Source organism: Coffea arabica, chromosome 7c (assembly GCF_036785885.1).
Source record: "Coffea arabica cultivar ET-39 chromosome 7c, Coffea Arabica ET-39 HiFi, whole genome shotgun sequence".
Lineage (NCBI taxonomy): Eukaryota > Viridiplantae > Streptophyta > Magnoliopsida > Gentianales > Rubiaceae > Coffea > Coffea arabica.
In genome coordinates, this window is record NC_092322.1 from 39,700,201 (window position 1) to 39,720,235 (window position 20,035).

The 20,035-nt window shown below is 36.6% G+C and overlaps 1 protein-coding gene and 2 long non-coding RNA genes across 3 annotated transcripts; all 3 read right to left on the bottom strand.

Annotated features, from left to right (window-relative positions):
- Positions 1-484: 484 nt before the first annotated feature.
- LOC140010512 (uncharacterized) lies at positions 485-1,490 on the bottom strand. Its single transcript, XR_011817801.1, has 2 exons — positions 1,416-1,490; positions 485-791 (listed from the first exon to the last, which is right to left on the bottom strand). It is a non-coding gene; the product is annotated as an uncharacterized lncRNA (long non-coding RNA).
- A 1,576-nt stretch (positions 1,491-3,066) lies between these two features.
- On the bottom strand, positions 3,067-3,802 carry LOC140010116 (uncharacterized). The gene is made up of 2 exons (XR_011817368.1): positions 3,579-3,802; positions 3,067-3,326 (listed from the first exon to the last, which is right to left on the bottom strand). It is a non-coding gene; the product is annotated as an uncharacterized lncRNA (long non-coding RNA).
- Positions 3,803-17,870: 14,068 nt separating this feature from the next.
- LOC140010714 (uncharacterized) lies at positions 17,871-19,373 on the bottom strand. Its single transcript, XM_072058036.1, has one exon. The coding sequence runs from the start codon at positions 19,371-19,373 to the stop codon at positions 17,871-17,873; it is 1,503 nt and encodes a 500-aa protein (XP_071914137.1).
- Positions 19,374-20,035: the final 662 nt, after the last annotated feature.

Genomic DNA, 20,035 nt, shown 5'->3' on the forward strand with positions numbered 1-20,035 from the left:
TAACTTTTATTGACAACTTTCTAGTTGTCACAGAGTCGTCACTGAAGGCCCGTCGGTAAAAGTATATAGTGACGACAATAAAAGTCGTCAGTGAATGGAACTCTTTTGTGACAACTGATGTCGTCAATAATTATTGTAATTTTAGTGATGACATAGTATCTTGTCAATGATGTACAAATAAATGTCGTCACTAAAAGTGATATGTAATTGTCATTGGTATAGAATAATTACTAACGACTTTTGTTGTCACTAAACACTTTTTAATTCTATGACCGCAGATTGTTATTAATGGAAAATTCTGATTCAATGATAACTCTTTATCACCATGAAAATTGAAAATTTTCCTACAACAATTATATCTATAAATGGAAAAAAATGACAATGATTTATAATTAGCAAATGAATGCATCCATTGCATTACGAAATGTCAAAATATCATATAAGCATTCAAATATCATAATAAAGTTCAACAACACCTTATAGATAGTTTGATAAGTGGTATTTGGCCTAAATTTCACATATAACTCGAGGTAGCTTTACAAAAAAAATCCAAGTCCCAAATTTCAACACAGAGGCGCTTCAGCAACACTCAGCTCCTCCCCTCAACACTCCGCTCCTCCCCTCAGGTAAAAGATTTGTAAGGCAGTTTTCAGCAATGGCTCCTAAAGCTGACACCACAAAAAAGCTTGATACAAAGGCTCAGGCAGCCAAGGTTGCCAAATTTGTCAAATCTGGGACAACTTTTAAGAAGAAAGCCAAGAAGATCCGGACCAAAGTTACCTTCCATCGTCCTAAGACATTCAAAATCAAAATCAAAATCAGCCCCAAACTAATGCACCAAATTAGCTCAAGAAATAAGTACTGCTATTAAACTTCAGCCTCAAAGGAATAATATAACAAGTTGATAAGGCAACAAGCACTACTATAACAAGTACTGATATAAGTATTGCTATGAACAATATAACCAGTTGATAAGACGATAAGCACAACACTAAAGGAAAAGCAACTTCAGTTCACTTGCTTAGCTAAAACATTCAAATAAACTAAACTAAACTAAACCAAAACAATCCAAACTAATGCACCACAGAGGATACAAGGTGTCAAGTATGATAACCAAAGTAATGTCGATCATGATATAAGGTGTCAAGTAGGAGCAATGTGTACCAACATAACTAGAATGTTTCTTTGCCATTTAAAAGCAAATAACAACTTTCTTGTTCTAGATCTCTGAAATTACTTTTGCTGTTTGTCATGGTGTATTAATTCCATAGAAAACCAGCACCCCTTAATATTGTATTCCAATCAAACTAGTGAGTTAGGCAAGTGGCGGGACATTGCAAAACATTCACAGTGAAATTTACTTCAAGAATGGCACCAAAATTGGGAACCATTCATGTGAAAAGAAAAGGTATTACCTCAAGGAATGCCTTCAAAACCCACATAAAAGTTAGTATTATTACTCCGTTAACAGAAAATCCAACCTACATCCAACAAAAAGTTTGTGATTATACAGTATAAAATAATGCTATATGGAGAACAAACTACCATGTAAGACGTGAAACTATCAATAATTAGCAATTAACTGTGGCAAGATGTACACTTCTCAATTTAGCATTATTCCAAGTAGAAGAGGCAAAGCCATATTAATTTGAAAAGGGACATATAGATAGCTGGGAGAGATGGAAAACAGGTTTTATAGTGAATATTGGGCTAATAGATAATATGATAGCACTTAGCAGAGCTGTGGGGAGTACTCAAAAGGATAAAAATGGCTTGGAACTCTGGAGAAAGAAGAGTAATTCTGGACACGAATTGCAAGGCAGCTTTCGAACTAATACAAGGAGCAGGACAGGACTCACCACTATACAATCTAATATGTCAGATCAGGAATGTTTTAAGCAGGGATCGGGAATCTTGGCTACAACATGTTTGGAGAAAGAAGTAAGTGTGCAGACTAGCTAGCTAAAAGTAGTGTCAACAAAGAATCTGGGATGCAGATTATAACAGAACCGCCACAGGAACTTAGTGAATTGCGTGGTGCAAATATTTTAGGGGCTGCGACCCTATGTTTTGTTTCTGTTTAAGAGGATTGACCTCTCCCTTGTAAACTTAACAAAAGGAACATACTAGGCAGAGAAGTAAATGTGGTCAACACATTTGCAAGCAAAACATTTTGGCCAAAGCACCTTTGCCCTTAAAAAATAGTGAAACATGTGAAATTCAGCACAAGTAAGGCTAACAAGTATATTCTGGAGAATCATGGACTCTCAAAACATACCATAAGAAGCTGTCCATGCTGTTCTAATAACATTCCTAGTTCATGAATTTTTACGGAGGAAGATCTTTTTTCACATCAAAACTAATTGATGAGTTTTGGTCCTCTTACCAAGCTCTTCCAAAATGATACTAGTACAAGTCCTTAAGTAGACTTGAGATGCAGCCTTATAACTCTATCACCAGATTTCTCAGTCACCAGATGCAACACCTTAGACTTGAGATGCAACCTTAGAGGTTTGTGTTCTAGAATGAATTTATAAGTTAGCAGAAAAAAAAAGTCTACAGTATCTTAACTTGCAGGACTACATCCATAGCTAATATACAGCTTTTAAGGCAAAGTACAAATGCAATGATTTGGAGCAACTTGTCCAGGTTTCTAAAAAAATAAATAAATGGAAACAAAGGAAATGAGAGTCGATTTGTGAGTGCGTACATTTACACAAAGATAGAGCACTTCCAATAGGGGGGGATGTAATACATTTCATTCAGAAAAAACTTATAGGGCTTACAATTCTCAATTCAAAATAAGTATTAAGAGTGAACTTATCCTTAAAATTAAAATAATAATAATAATAATAAGAGCAAACTCAAAAATTAAGCTTACCTCTATCTTTATCCCAAGGGCCAAAGAAGCAGCCGCAGCTACCATCAAGATGATTAAAGTAGTGTCTCGACAAGCTTCCCACAGAAACCTTTATAACACAACTCACAAATAAGCAAGTTAACGAGGCACAGCTCATGATGCAAATGGTTCAATAACTCAACGATTTGCAGTAACATACCCAAATCTTCAAAATAAGAACATGCTGCTAATGTTCAATTAGACTAGTAACAATAAAGTTTATAAAAAAGGGGGGGAGAATTTCCCTCAGTCACCGCCGGCTTGGTGCAGGTGTTCTTCTTGCGCTTCTTGGCGCCACCGTCGAGGTGGAGGACAAGGTGGAGGGCTGACTCCTTCTGGATGTTGCAGTCGACTAGGGTGCGGCTGTCCTCGAGCTGCTTGGCAGTGAAGATGAGGTGCTGCTGGTCCCGGGGATGCCCTCCTTGTCCTGGGCAGAAATTTTTTTTTTAAATTAGGGCAATAAAATTTGGGGAGAAATTGAAACAATTGATTATCTAAGTAGGGTAGAAAAGGTGATTGCAAATGATGGTGATTGCTAATTAGGGTAAGAAACTTTGGGGAAACTAGGCAAATGATAGAGAAGAAGAGAATTTATCCAAAAATTGAATGTTGGGAACACAAAATCGGGTCAATAAAAATTGGGGGAAATTGATTACTAAGCAAGAAGAGAGAAACTTGCCTTTTTACAGCACATGCTCTGAGGAAACATATCAAAATCAGTAGCCCAATAAGGAGGAATGCTCGAGCATTAGTGAGAAAGAAATTGAGAGGGGTCGAAGTGAGAGAGAGACCGAGAGAGACAGTGAGAAGGCCAGCGAGTGAAAATGTGAGAATTAGAAGTGTATCAGACTTAGCCCAAAAGTGGTAGACTTGTACTCTTTCATTTTGAAATTTGCTTTTTAAAGAATGCCTCCACCAATTTTCAATTCCCGCTGTTTCTTTTTCATTTTGAACGAAAAATTTGATCCAATTTTTAGTTTTATCTTTTTATTTAGATTCTCAAAGAAAGGTTATTTTCTTTGTATTAAATTAAACATTTTAATTAAATATACTAAATCGGGAATCTACTTTCATATTATTTTAAGAAATAATTCATTATTTTTAAACATGAAAAAAAGAAAAATCTTAATTATGTGTTTAGAACTTTCTATCAGTTTCTAGAAAATTTTGTTAGTTTTGTCTAATAGTACTATTTTTTTTAGATGTTTTATATTGAAGAATCATGAATGTAAACTTGCACAAAACTATAGTATACGTATTGATTTGTAAGAAAAATATGTATTCGTTTTGACTTTTAGCAAATCAACATTAAATTTGAAGGAATTGCAGTAATTAGTAGTCCTGATTTCATTAATTAACTTATATAACACAACTATTTCCGCTTTTTATCAAAATGAATTTGTACTTAATGAGTTTCAACATTCGACCAATTAGATGTCAAGGAGGCATTGACAGTACCCAAAACTAAGGTATTTGAATTTAGAGGCCTTGAGTTCTAATTGTAATAGTTTATATAGTTGTTCTAATTAAAAACTTTCATTAATTTTTTTCAGTTAAAAACTTATTGAGTAACTATGACTAGTTTAATAAATTATCAAATTTAAAAAAATTAAATTAATATTTAAGTAACTCTGACTAGTTTAATAAATCATCAAATTTTAAAAAAAATTAAATTAATATTGAGGCTCACAATTAAATAAAGTCATAGTTAATAAATCATCAAATTTTAAAAAAAATTAAATTAATATTGAGGCTCACAATTAAATAAATGCATTAGAGATGATCAAGTTAGTGATGATACTTATGTTGTCACTAACTACACTATAGTTTTATTGACAAAAATTGGTCGTCAATAAACATAAACAATGACAACAATGTAAAGTTGTCAAAGAAAGTGATAGAATTACTGACAACTTTTATCAAGTCGTTACTATCGCAAAACTCGCGCCTTCCAAGTCCCGTGGCGCGAAGTAGTTTTGTGACGACAATTAAAGGTTGTCACTGAAAACTCAGTTGCTTTGAGTCAATTGTGACAACCTTCAAAGTCGTGACTAAACAACCTCATTTTGTGACGACTTTTTGTCATCACAAAGAAATGTTGTCACTAATGACTTTTTTTCTTGTAGTGGATGATGAAGGATGCAATGAGTAATCTGGCAGATCAAATATGTCTATTGACATCCAAAATAATTCGATTGGCTTCTCAAATTGAAGAATTGCCCTCGAAAATCATTGTTGATTTTGAAGAAAATGAGAGTGCAATTTGCTTGACTAGTGATGAGGAGATGCAAGAGTGTCAAAATGAGAGATCTACAGATGCAGTTGAAAAAGAAGCCGAAAAGGAAGAAATGGAACCCCAACCGCAACCCATTCAAGTGAAAGAATCCAGTGAAGAATCATCAAATATGGTGATATCACCTCCATTTCCTAACCCGCATTTTCTTAACTCTTACTCTATGATTTCTGTTAATGAGGTTGATTTTGTTATATCGGAAGTTTTTGAGTCTCATAGCAGAAATAAGTTAAGAGCAGCTATGGTCAAATATCTTGAACCGTTGAGTGCTCTTGATGAAGGAGTGGATGAGGAATTGAGATCACTGCTTGATTATTTGGTGCCATCAACTAGTCCATGGAAGACCGTAGCTCGTGTGCTCAAGGATTACTCTATTTACGAGGGCTATCAGGACTATATAGAGGATGAAACACTAAAATGAGCCACAAGATTTTATCCTCCCTGAGCAAACATGATAATGTCTAGCCAAAGACGTTAAAGAAAGGCGCTCTTTTGGGAGGCAATCCAAATATTGGTTTTATTGTTTTTAGTTGTTCATTTCTTTCGTTTTGTTGTTTCTCCGCTGGGTAGTATCAGTATTAATATTTTCCTCCATAGTGACCAGGAAGTGCAATCCTGACGTGCCCACGCGATGTTTGTGTCTCCTGAGATCAGTGGACGTTTACCAATCTTGGCGTACCCACGCGGTGTTTGACGACCCAAAAACAAAGGAAATAATTTTTCACTTTCAAAAAAAAAAAAAAACTTTAAAAATAAAAGTAATTTCCTTTTCCATTTGCCGTTTTGGTATTCAAAAATCGAATTTTCCAATCTCAATTCAATTCTAAAAAAAAAAAAAATTCCAAATTTTTTTTTTCTTTTTCTTTCTTTCTTCTTCTTTTCTTCTTTCTTTCTTTCTTCTTCTTCTTTCTTTCTTCCTTCTTCCCCGCTGTCTCTGTTTCCCCAATTCTTCCTTTCACTCGCACGTCGCTGCTTCCAAGCCACCATCGCGCGCCGCCTGCAGCCCACACCGCACCTCCACGCCATCAGGTCGCACCGCCTCCCTCGCTCACCCCGTGACCTTCCCCTACGCGTGGTAGCGCCGCTTGCCGCTACCACCTCACCCACGTAGCTCCTCCTCCTCTTCACGACCATCGCGCACTGCCGCGCGTCGCCCAAGCTCCCTCGAGGCCAGGAGCTTCCACGCACGTGGCCTCACCTCACGATCCACCACTAGCCTAGCACCTGCGTGAGCGCCGCACGAAGCTCCACCCACCGTCTCTCCGCGCGCGTCCGTCACCAGATCTCACTTTCCTCCCGCTGTGAGCTCAGCTTCCACAGCCAACAGCTTCACCAGCTCGCGAACCTCCTCCGCCAGCTTTCCACAGCTCGCGTGCCACCAGGGGCGGCCACGAGCCCGACGCCGGCAGTGGCACTTCCAGCTCCAGTTTCACCTTGCGGCCGCTGCCCGACGCTCCTCCATTGCTGCGCATCACCACCTGTCAATTTTGACAGGTGGAGGTATTGTGATTTCTTCTCCGATTAGCATAAATTACTGGAATTTGTGTTTGAGTTTCTTGATAGCTAATTGTTGATCTTGATCCCTATCTTTTGATGTTTACAAAACAAATGGATGATACTAATATTTCTTCAAGATATATTTTCAGTTATGAAGTTATTTGATTCCATGATCAAGTACAATTGAAAGATGACAAAGTATGCTGAAACTGTCGGACGCTCAAGATGTCAGGATCGGACGTCCGATAATCATTGCACAACTTCGGACGCTGAATATGTCTCTACCGGACGTCCGATAGAAACAAGATAATTTCTCAAATCTGTTTGTTTGCTGTCGGACGCATAAAGAGCTTGCACCGGACGTCCGAAAGAATTGAAAAAAATCTCTGAAACTCACTGCCTGCTGTCGGACGCATAAAACAGGGCTATCGGACGTCCGACACTACCAACGGCTAGTTGACTCTTCAGCTACTTTCTATCCGTTGGAAGCTTTAATGAGGCTCTTTCTTGGTCCTATATAAATAGTTGTTGGTCAGACACTTCAAATAACTTTGGCACACTGAAGATACAAAAGATCTAAAGAGATTTTAGTGAGAAAATACTCCAAAAAGAATATTTGTAGTCTTAGTGGTATGAGGTTCATTGTAAGCTTTTCATTTGTGAGTGAATCTTTCATGAGTGTAGCTCTGTGAGGGTTGTCCTGAGCAATAGTAAAACGTCCTGGCTTGACCGAGTGCTGCTTGGGGCAAGGAGGAGGTGAACCTTCCTTTGTACACAAGAGTGATTGTAATTCATCAACTTGAAGTAGCTTGTTTCAATTAATCTACAAGCTCAAGAGGAGTTGGGTAGTTAATTGGTTTGCAATCCTTTCCTTTCTATTTACTTATTGTTTCGTTTATGATCTTTGCATTGGTTGTTTTGGGCCTTACAATTGGTATCAGAGCTTGGTCTTCTAGAGATTAAGCTCAATCAGCTTTGGAGTAAAGATGACAACCAATAATGCTATGTTTTTTGAAGGACATTCTGTTATTAGACCACCTGTGTTTAATGGGTCAAATTATATGAGTTGAAAAGAAAGAATGATTATCTTTTTGCAATCTATTGATATCGAATTGTGGTTTATTATTAGTGAAGGTCCATATGATGCCTCTCTTATAGATGAAAATACTCATGCATCTAGACCGAAAACAAGAAGTGAACTGACTGCTGTGGATAGAGCTCATCTCACCTTAAATGCAAAAGCCATGAATGTGTTATATTGTGCATTAGACTCAAATGAATCTATTAGAGTCAAGGGTTGCAAGTCAGCTAAAGAAATTTGGGACAAACTGAAAGAAATTCATGAAGGTAGTGAGAATGTTAGAGAACAAAAGAAGTCCATTCTAGTTACAAAGTATGAATCTTTCAAGATGGAACCTCATGAAAATGTTGATCAAATGTATTGTAGATTCAATGATCTCATTAAAAATTTAGAGGTGCTGGAAAAAGAATATTCTCTTGGTGAGAAAAATAGAAAAATCCTGAATGCCTTGTCCAATGATTGGGAAAATAAAGTGACTGCTATTGAGGAGGCTAGAGATTTGAATACTATGCCTATTGAATCTCTTATTAATTCTCTTACCTCTTATGAGCTGAAACTTAAGACTAAGGTGCAAGAGGAAGAGGATGCAAAAGTGCGAAAGAATATTGCTCTAAAAGCCTCACAAGATGAAGATGATTCTGCCTCCCTAGATGAAGAAGATGTGGAAGGTGATGACAATGATATCGCTCTCATCATAAAAAGTTTCAAACGAATACTCAACAAGAGGAGATTCAGAAATGGTGGACCTAGCAATTCATTCCCAAATCAGTTCAACAAAAAGTAAACTGATCAGTGCTTTGAATGCGGCCAACCTGGACACTATGCAAGTGACTGTCCAGTGATGAAGAAGAAAGAAGGAAGAAAACCAAGAATAAACAAATTTCAATTCACATGGAATGAATGCAATTCCGATGGTGAAATTGAAGAGGAAGATCAATCTGCTCAATTGGCTTTCATGGCCATTGGAGATGATGAGGTAACATCTTCTAGCTCTCAATTTGAAAGTGATGATGAAGATGATGATGATCTTGAATCTTTCATTATAAAATTGCATGATAGTTTGAAAGAATCTTATGTTAGAAACAAGGAGTTAAAACAGAAAATTAGTTTTTTGCTTCGAGATAATGCAAATCTTTTTCAACAAAACAAAAAGTTGAAAGCTGAAAATGATTACTTCAAAAAAAGTGAGACTGCTTTACACTTGAATCTTGATAGAAAAACAAGTTTTTGTGAAATGTTCAAAAGGGAACAAGATGATGTGAAAAGAAGAATGGATGATTTAAATGAGTTGCTTCAACATAAAAAACAGGACTGTTTTCAAAGTAATAAATCAAAACCTCATTTTAATATAAAGTCTGCTGCAAATGAGTTTACTTTCCATAGGAGAAGACAAGTAAGATTTATTAAACCTGTTCATATGAATAATTCCCTGATTATGTGTAATTTCTGTTGTCAAAAAGGTCACATGAAAAGTGATTGCTATGTGAGAAAGAATATAAAAAAAGGCATGAAATGCATGTGGATAGTTAGACATGATGCTAAATTTAACAAGTAGGAGGTTTTGTCTAATCATCGCAGTGATTCTTATTCAGAATATTTTTTCTTTTGATACTTTGATCTGAGTTTTCGCTGACATCTTTGAATACTACTGAATCTATATGATGTCAAAAAGAGAGATAAAAGAATAATGCTGATCTCATGATGATTTGCTGTGATTGCTGTCATTTCTCTATTTTTTCTTGAAATATTGAATTCTTTGTTATTGTTGCTGGATTATAGTAGTTGATTTTTACTCTTATGATGACAAAAAGAGGGAGAAATGGATGCTATGTGTAAGGGGGAGTTATTCTGAGATTATGAGTTTGGCTCTTAAAAGTTTTGGTTGCAATGATTGAGGGGGAGCTTATACTTATTTTTGTTTCTTTCCATCCATTGTTTTGTCATCATCAAAAAGGGGGAGATTGTTGATCTTGATCACTATCTTTTGATGTTTACAAAACAAATGGATGATACTAATATTTCTTCAAGATATATTTTCAGTTATGAAGTTATTTGATTCCATGATCAAGTACAATTGAAAGATGACAAAGTATGCTGAAACTGTCGGACGCTCAAGATGTCAGGATCGGACGTCCGATAATCATTGCACAACTTCGGACGCTGAATATGTCTCTACCGGACGTCCGATAGAAACAAGATAATTTCTCAAATCTGTTTGTTTGCTGTCGGACGCATAAAGAGCTTGCACCGGACGTCCGAAAGAATTGAAGAAAATCTCTGAAACTCACTGCCTGCTGTCGGACGCATAAAACAGGGCTATCGGACGTCCGACACTACCAACGGCTAGTTGACTCTTCAGCTACTTTCTATCCGTTGGAAGCTTTAATGAGGCTCTTTCTTGGTCCTATATAAATAGTTGTTGGTCAGACACTTCAAATAACTTTGACACACTGAAGATACAAAAGATCTAGAGAGATTTTAGTGAGAAAATACTCCAAAAAGAATATTTGTAGTCTTAGTGGTGTGAGGTTCATTGTAAGCTTTTCATTTGTGAGTGAATCTTTCATGAGTGTAGCTCTGTGAGGGTTGTCCTGAGGGATAGTAAAACGTCCTGGCTGGACCGAGTGCTGCTTGGGGCAAGGAGGAGGTGAACCTTCCTTTGTACACAAGAGTGATTGTAATTCATCAACTTGAAGTAGCTTGTTTCAATTAATCTACAAGCTCAAGAGGAGTTGGGTAGTTAATTGGTTTGCAATCCTTTCCTTTCTATTTACTTATTGTTTCGTTTATGATCTTTGCATTGGTTGTTTTGGGCCTTACACTAATAGCAAGGGTGATTTAGGCATTTTCTAGGGGTACTTTTCGGACAGAATTGGGTTTAATTGCTGCCATAGTGGGGAGATTTTCTGCTATTTATTCATTTGTTGGCCGCTTGATTAATTTTTTCCCTGTGATTGACCAGTGGTACTGGTTGAGATCTTTTCCCTATCATTGTTGCTGCTATTTGAAGATACTTGCTTATTTTAAAGTTTAAGTTCTTGTGATTGAGTTGCTGCCGTTGAATTTAATTCTTTCCTGTCTGTGCACCAGTGGTACTGGTTGCAGTGTTGCTTTCCATTTCTTAATCCTCTGTGCCGGACTACCTATTTGATTCTTGAGTATTGGTTCCTGAACTGTTGCTGGAGTTACCATTTTCTTGGGTCAATTGCTGATTTTGGCAGGTTGAATTGGGGAATGGACTGTCCAATTGGAGGCAGTTGTTACCATTTTGGGACCAATTGTGTCTATTTTGCTGTGATTTGTGTCTAATTGTGGGTAATTTGCTTGTTAAAATGGGAGGTGCCTATAACGCTTGAATTTGCTTATTGAAGTTAGTTGCCTCTGATTGCCTTGTTTAGGAGCATTTTATCCTTTTGGTTTCCTTTACTAAGCTATTTGGAGCACTTGCTGCATGATTGGACTGCCTTGATTATGAATTTGACTACATTTGGACCACAGGGGCTCATTGATTGCATTTGTTATTAGTGTTGAGGTATTCGTATAACCTGTGGGTGATTGAATTGTGCCTATTGTTCATTGGGTTGGTTTTAAACAAAAAAATTGTTATTACTTTGAAATTCCTGTTTCTATTATCTGTTGGCAATTGTAGTCCCTTGTGATTAGAGTGACATCTAGAGATCATGGTAAGGCCAAGATCCGCTTCTAGGTTTAGGACACCTAGACACTCGCAGCCTCCTCCTACCCCAGGGGCTGACGAATGGCACCAGCTCCAGATGCGAGTTGAGCGACTAGCGACTCAAATGACCCACATTGACGTCAACCTGCATCACATGCGCAGAATTTGGCAGCATTTATGCCCCATGCAGGCCTTGATCCTCAATTTCCACCTGAACCGCCCCTGTTTTGATGACTTCAGGGAAGTACCGTTGCCCCTCTCTTTTCTTCTGTTTTTACATTATCACATTGAGGGCAATGTGTGACTTAGGTGTGGGGGAGGGGTCAGTTTGGGTGCTAGTATTTTTAGTTTTTAGGTTCTAGAGGTTTTTCCTTTGTTTTAGTTTGATATTTATCTCCTTTTTCGTTTATTTTCTTTTCTTTTTTTCTAGTGGTCAGTCTTCATATGAATACCAAGTTTGATGCTGGATTGTTGTCTCTAATTCTGCTATTGCCAAGTTTATTAATAAAAAGGTATTAAGTTAATGTGGTTGAGTTCAGGGATATCTCTTTAGTGAATATCAATAATTGCTTAACTTTTCCAATTTTTGGTTAACTTTTCTAGGCATAGGGAATGATTGTTGGCATTTTTCATGTGAATTGGTCCAATTATTAATTTTAGTTCTCCATGTTTGGAAATTTGAGGCTGGCTGCTGTTATTCTTGTGTTGCTTTTAGATATCGTGCTACATGGTTGCAAATAAGAGTTGACTGTACTCCGTTAGTGGTTACTACTGAGTAACCGGGGATTTTCATCTAAAGTGTTGATTTTCATGTCAAAAGGTAGTAGTTGCTATGAGTGCGTGGTCCTGTAGCGATTGGAGCTGAGTAACCGGGCTCCTCCATCTGGCAAATGTTGGAGATTGCGTCAAAAGGCTCTAAGGGCTATAGACTAAGTCTTTTGTTACTCAAAAAAAAAAAAAAAAGAAGGAAAAGAAAAAGAAACAAAAACAAAACAAAAAAAGAAAAAATAATAAAATAAAGATTGTGTTAGTATGTGAATAAGTCAGCTTGCCGGTTTGTGATCTTAATGTCGAGATTTTGGTTAATAGTTGGACCATTTGCTGATAAATGTGAGCAACCATTCCTTTCTCTTAGATTAGTTTGCTTTAAATTGGAGGAGTTGGTGGTTGGGAGGCTAACCGGGGTTGTTTTTCTTGAATCTTGACCTGTGATGTTTAATATTTGTTTTTCTTGGGGATCTTGGCAATACAGTAGTTGGAGCAATAGCCATTGCCGAATTTTTGGTGTTCAATTGTTGTTCCCATGCTTGAGGGCAAGCATGATTTAGGTGTGGGGGGAATTGATAGGGTGTTAATTGTTAGCAATTTTATTGTTAATTTTCCCTTTTATTCTTGCCAAATATTGTTTTAATTATTAATATTTACTTATATTTGGTATTGGACCCAATTTTAGGGAGTGAAGCAGAAAACTACAAAAAAGGAGGGACTTTTTGGAGATAATTGAGACTTCAAATAAGCCACAGACTTGGCCCACATGGTGACATACGCGGACTGCATTTCTTTTGCTAGTTGGGAGTGTCTTGAGTACTTAAGAGTCCTAAGAGCAATGAAAGACGAAAAAGAGGAGGAAACATCAAGAGGCCTTGCCTTTTGTACTTTGATTGTGAAATCTGCAGCGGGGACCACGGAAAAGCATTGAGTCATTTTCAGCTTTGGAAGGAAAGAAACGTAAGAAGATTTGAGAGTTGTTTTTGTTCCTTATTCGTGGGGACCACTGGATGGATAGCTTGAGTCATTTCCTTTTGGCTATATAAGGACAATCGTAAGAAAGGCTACAGAGAGTTTTTTTTTAGTATAGTTTAGTTTTATTCTTTCTTGGTTCCTTTGATGGCCTGGACCTCAGTTAAATTACTTGGAGATTTTCTCATGAGGCGTGACTAAGTTTTCCTAGTCGAATGTCAATTTGAGGACTCGGTTTCGAACATCTGTGGGATCTAATTATTTTATTTATTTCTTTTATTTATTGGTATTTGTGCGTTTCCTGATTTAATTGCTTATGCTTGTTATGTTATTTGAATGTCAAGGGCCCGATATTTGAATTAACCTAATGATCTAATGCCAAATTAATTGATTGAATCCGTAATTGTTCAATTAATTAATACCAGTGGCGACTAGCGTGATTGGTTTCATGTTTGGGAAACGTATGATCTAACTTAAACAAACCCTCGTAGCGTGTTTGTTGGTTAGGATTGGGGTTTTCTAATTATTAATGCAATCAAGTGATTAAATCCTATGGTCGTACCTAGGGTTATTTCTTAGTTAGAGAAATAGTTAACGGTCGTACCTTAACTATCGAGAAATTAAGGAAAGGCTGGTTGTTCATCGCATGTATGGCAACTATAACCAATCTATTAATGAGTAATTGAATTATCTTTGCGTCGATGATCAGTTGCATGGACCGTGTCTGAAAAGTTGTACCTTTGGCTAGAGTCATATTGGTTATTGATTAATTTCTATTTATTTCTATTAGTTGTTTTATTAGTTAGTTAATTAGTTATTTTATATTCTCCAAAAATCCCCCATACTTCGGACTCTAAAAGAAATAAATTATCCCTAGTCCCTGTGGATTCGACCCTGCTTATCACTGTCTACAGAAATTATATTTATTTAAACAGGTATTTATTATTGCACAGGTTCGACACCCTGTCAATAGGGTTTTCCTCTCATAATAAAGAACAGGTTTCTCTCCGTGGATGTAGGCTCAATGGTGGAGCCGAACCACGTTAATTCTTGTGTGTCGTCTATCTTTCATGCTTATAATTTGTTTCTCATTAAATTGTTGTGCACTTGATATCTCAATAATTGTTTGTTCCGTGTCTGGATCCTAACACAACTTAACATACGTGGTGAGCTTTTGTAAGCATTATGACTTGGATAGATTTTATTGTGTTGCTTTTGAAGATTTGTAGTGTTTTTGCCGGTATTAGGGACAGTACAACCAAGCCAAGGGAATGACCTTTTTTCTGGTTGCAAAGGGGAGTGGTTTGTACAATTGTGTAGTAGGACTGTCTCTTCTTTTAAAAGCTACAAAGGGTGGAATCAGGTATTTCCACGCTATCATTGTAATATCTTTTCAACTTCTTTGTATCTGGCTTTAGTAAATAAAGACATGCATCGGAGGAGTGAAAGACCAAATCTAATAATCATGAAGGAAAAGTGGCAGGGACAATCCCTTTTGTTGAATGGAAGGATCAAAGTGGAATAGGTATGAAAGTTTAGCATGCAAAATGAGAGTAGATCTTAAAAACAGAAAAAATTAATAAGCAAAATTTTATTAATAGGGGGAAGGGTGGGGGTTTACCAATGCATCACAATCACATAGGCAAAATTTTATTTTTCAATTCAGTGATTATTTATTTATTTTTTTTTGTCAAGACCTCCTCCCTGTGTCTCTTGACTTTAGAACCTTCCAATAAGATGGTAGTCAAAGCCCCATGCCTAGGGCTAGCAGGGATAGCAGTCAATGTCTCATTAGAATTTCCTACATGGAACGAAGCACTACATGTGTGGACTGTGGAGAGGACCATGACCTATGATTTTATCTTTGTTACCAAAGAAAAGTGGCTGTACCAGGAACATCCCAATAAGAAGGAAGAAGCCCTATGATTTTATCAAACTGGGCATCATATTGCCAAGAATCAAGATGACTGTGTGAGATAGGATCAGAATTGGGAATGTGACTGTCGTCTGTGCATGTAGTACTGTTTTCCTGTTCAGTTTTCCTTCTACATCCTCTGGTTTTTATCTAGTTTCTCCCAAGATTTGCAAGAATATTCAGTCAAGAGAACATATTTTTGCCCATGCAATTTGTGAATATGAGTCAGATATTAGCTCTTTCCATAGTTTGCAAACGCACTGCAACTTGGACAGACTTGTTATATCCACTCTTGCTAGTATAGCAACTAATAAGTCTGCCAGGAGCTTGCTATTGATCATCTGCTCCTCATCTCCCTTGTCTTCTTTTGCATCTTTCTCAATTCTCAGCTGCCTGGTCATCTTCCTTAACATCAGCATCTCATGGTCTATCGAACCCGCAGGGTGCTGGCTGTTAATCATCTCCTCATCTTCCTTGCCATCTTCTGCATCTTTGTCAATTCTCAATCCCTTGATCCCTTCTTCAAGATCATCATCTGGTGGTCTAATTCTCTGTCGTTTTTTATTCTGGACCTCTTCATCATCTCAATATATTCTGGACTTAAGTCTTTTTTTTTCTTTTGGTTTGATGGATTTACTATTGACGAATATTTCTAGTATTTATATAGTTAGAAATAGAATAGCTTCCCCTCTAATCTAATTGCACTTTTTTTTAAAAGAGTTTCTTTCGTTAATGTAGGAATCCATTATATCTAAAGTAGAAATGCAACTATGATCGACAACTACTAAAATGAAAATAACTAACAATTCGGGAAGTTGAAATTCTGATTTTCATCCATATCCTTAGGTGGTACAGGAAATGTATGACAATGTTGACCTCGAGGGTATGATACCCTGAAATATTTGCCTTTTGGTTTCCTTTTTCTTTAAGGGTAAAGCAAACAATAGGATGAAGTGATAGAATGGGATGGTGGTAATTTACAAACTCTTTAAAAATCGTATGATAGAATAACAATTCTTTTTTAAAATAATAATTATGATAATAAAACTTCTACCAAACATAATGTTTGGATTGGTATTATTTGAAAGAAATTATTTGATTACATCACAAATACGGTTTTTAATTATCTTTTCATTTCACGTATATTACATCATAAAATGTGCTGCCAAAATTATTTTAAATAAGATTTCATATTATTTCCTATCCAAACACACCGCAAGGTCTCCTCTCATCCATTTCCTATTCATAAGAAACTATCAAAACTCAGATAAAATTGTGAAGTGATTGTGCCAAGATAGATAACTTTGTCTTCTATTTAAGTTACCTGCGTTTTCTGCCTTAATTGACAATTTTCAACTTCTTTGAAATGCATTTGTAAATTGTTAATAGCAAAAATGATCGATGTATTATTGCAATTGTAAAAATAAGAGTGTAGTTATAAATTTGTAATATAAAACCGAAGGGATGATAGCTTTACACATTCATCAATAATCAAACCTTTCGGGGCACATCATACGCAAACCTTGAATTACTTCACCCTATTATGTGCCTTTTTTAAATTTTATTATTCTACATTATTTAAAATTAAACATGGATTAGTAATAACACATGTCTAGCAAGAGATTAACAAGCACAAGTTGAGAGAGTTTTAAATTAGTGAGATTTTTTTTTTAAAAAAGTGAAAATTAAATTTAAAAAATGATGACTACAGGCCTCATCCTTGGCTGTTTTTAAACTTTCTTGTGCAATAAAATATAACCTGCATAGAAAGAAAATGGTTGAACATGGTTGAAGACATCAGAAAGAGAATTCTTAGAATTTCAGAAATATGGAACCTGAAAATAAAAAAAGAAATAAATTCTAAATTGTTAACAGCAATTGATCAGTTAATTTAATACTTTTTTTTTTTTGGGTGCAAGTGAGAGGTTCCGAATCCGGGATCTCTCGCCTCTTATAATATCCAACCCATCTTTCCCCCAATTAATTTAATACTTCAAAGGCAGAGATTATTTTTGGGTTTGATGTCTCGTACAAACATTTGGCTTTAGTTGAGAAACTTCACAACTTGTTATCTAAAACTATTATAATTATTTAACATAAGACGGAAGGAAACATACTGGGCTACCAATTTCCAGCTCTACAAACAACTAGGTAACTGTAAATATTATACTTAATTGGATAATTTTTTGAAAAAAAAAAATCAGTGCAGTACTTTTTTAATATGATATATGTGAGATAAAAATGTGGTTGAAAAAATATGTTTATGATACAAGTAGATAAACTTTTTGAAATAATTCGCAACCCAAACAAACTTCTTAATTATTTTGTCTTCAAGAATCTGATTCCTATAAAATGCAAGGAAGAACAGTTACAAGCAAAATCCCAAGACGAGGTGGCCAATTCCCAAGTGTCTGTGCAAGAAAACGCTACATAAACAAATCTCAATTTCAGCAACAAGTTTAACCGTCATTTCAAAGGCAATGTTATGTGAGGTATCCTACATCGGAAGTGGAAAGAGGAAAGAAAATGTTTTAAGAACTTGAGCTCCTTTTTTTTTTTTTTTGGGTCTTATGAGCCAAGTTGTTGGCTCACAAAGTAACTGCTCAATATCTTTTTTTTTTTTTTTAGCTCAACAACTTCGTATCACTTTTATTAATAGAAACAAATTTTACAAACAGAGAAAGACCATTTCGAAGTACAACAGACAATACTAAAGACAAAGCTCCTTGCCCCATTTCATAGCCAACTCACTTCAAATCTCCTTTGTACTCAGCCCTTCGTACGCTTAATTTTCCGAATTGATGGCATCCCTAATCTATCAAGGCGAATTGCCCCACGAGCCATAGTTGGGAATGTATTAAAGGACTCGTATAGCTTGACTTGATGCTCTAGATGAGATACTCCCACATTGGATAACGCATCAGCTACTGTGTTAGCTTCCCTATAACAATGCGAAAAACGATGTGGGTCTTTAACAAACTGCCAAATCTGCCTAATGTCACGTCGAATCTTCCAGGGACATTGAATGCGATGCTGAAGAATTCCAATTAATACCAAAGAATCCGACTGGACATAGAGATTCCCAAACCCTCTATGCACACATATTTGAAGACCAATAAGGAGGGCTCGAACCTCTGCACATAGACATGTAGTTTCCCCAAAATATGCCGAAAAACCAATCAAAGGTATGCCATTTGAATCTCGAAGAACTCCACCACCTCCACCCAATCCTGGATTACCCTTAGAACAACCATCCGTATTTAGTATGAACCGACCGGATTCCTTCGTTTCCCAACGAACAAGTTTGTATATAAACTCAGTATTAGCTGAATACGGCCAATCATACAAATGATAAAATGATTGTACTCGGAAAACTTGTTTGAAATGAATTTCAACCATGTTTTGGATATTCGAGAAAGTGGCAAAACAAATGGCAGGCGAACTCATGTGGACATTCTCAAACATTGCTTTATTTCTTGATTTCCAAATATTCCAACAAACTACACTGGGAAGAATGCTTCCAATATATCGTCGTATCTCAGAATGCTGTGAACTCAACCACCAACCCACTATGCGGGGCCGTAAAGATGACCCTGGAAAGGCCAGTCCACATGCAGCTCCAAAATAATTCCAAACTGTGGATGCTATATGGCCATTAGAAAATAAATGCTCAATTGACTCCTCAGAGGCCGAATAGCAGCAAAAACACTTTGACGGTAAGTGAAAGCCAAGTTTACATAACCTGTCCGGTAGGGGCAGCCTCCCCAACAACAATCGTAACATGAAGAATGAAACTTTCAAAAGGAGTTGAGGATGCCAAATTCTGTCAAAAACCATAGACTTATTGCGGGTTTGCCTAATTTCCGAAAATGCAGATGCTAGAGAGAAATTTCCAGATGTCATGGGCATCCAAATGACTTCGGCTTCACCCCCTTCTGCAGGAACCGGATGCTCTAAAATGGAGGGCACCATTTCCCTTGGCAGTATCTGATATAACTTATTCACATCCCAATATCCATTGATGAAAACATTGTCAAATGATAGATTAGGGACAACCGTCGCTCGGAGGAACAAAGCACCACTCCCCAACCAATTATCGTACCAAAAGTGACAAGCTCCGTTTTTGACAACCCATAGCATAGAGAGCTCCACTTGTCGACTAACATTGACCATTCTCCGCCAGAGAGCCGAGTCTGTTGTCCTGATTTCTACCTGACAAGGATGTAGCAGTCTGCAGTACTTTGCTTTCATGAATGCAGCCCACAACGACATGAATGCTTTCAGAACTTGAGCTCCTTAATCACTAAGTTCCTTGGATTAAGCATTTTGGGCCAGTGATTTTAGTCCAAAACTTGCTTGTGCTGGCTTTTGGACCCGAGTCATAACAGTTAATATCAAAGCGAATCTTAGTGAATTTCTAATTTTATGATGAAATTTAAAATTTTTCTACAAATGAGGATTTTTGAGTGTAGGATTCCGTCAAGTGATGTTTGCACTTGTAAATGCGAGTTCATTGAATTCGCATTTTGCAAATACGATGTACCATTGAATTTCTGACTTGAAAAAATCCCAAAAAAAGTAAAATTGTTTCAGACCACGCATTTGTTAGCAAACCTATCATTTCTCAAATGCAAGGTCTTGCACCTTGTATTTAACATATGCGAGATTTAAAATCTTTTAGTTTTTGAATATTAATAAATTCATGCTCATCCATTTTTGTTTATTTTTTTTATAAATTCAAGCAAACCGTTTTGGTTTTTCTTTTAGGGAGAATTGTAATTTTGGTCCCCAATCTATAGTGTTTGTGCGGAATTATCCCCAATCTATTTCGAAAATCAATTTTGGTCCCCAATCTATTCAATTTTGCGCTAAAGTGGACAATTGACGGAATCTCTTCAATTTCAATTGGAACTAAGTCACGTGAGATCACATGC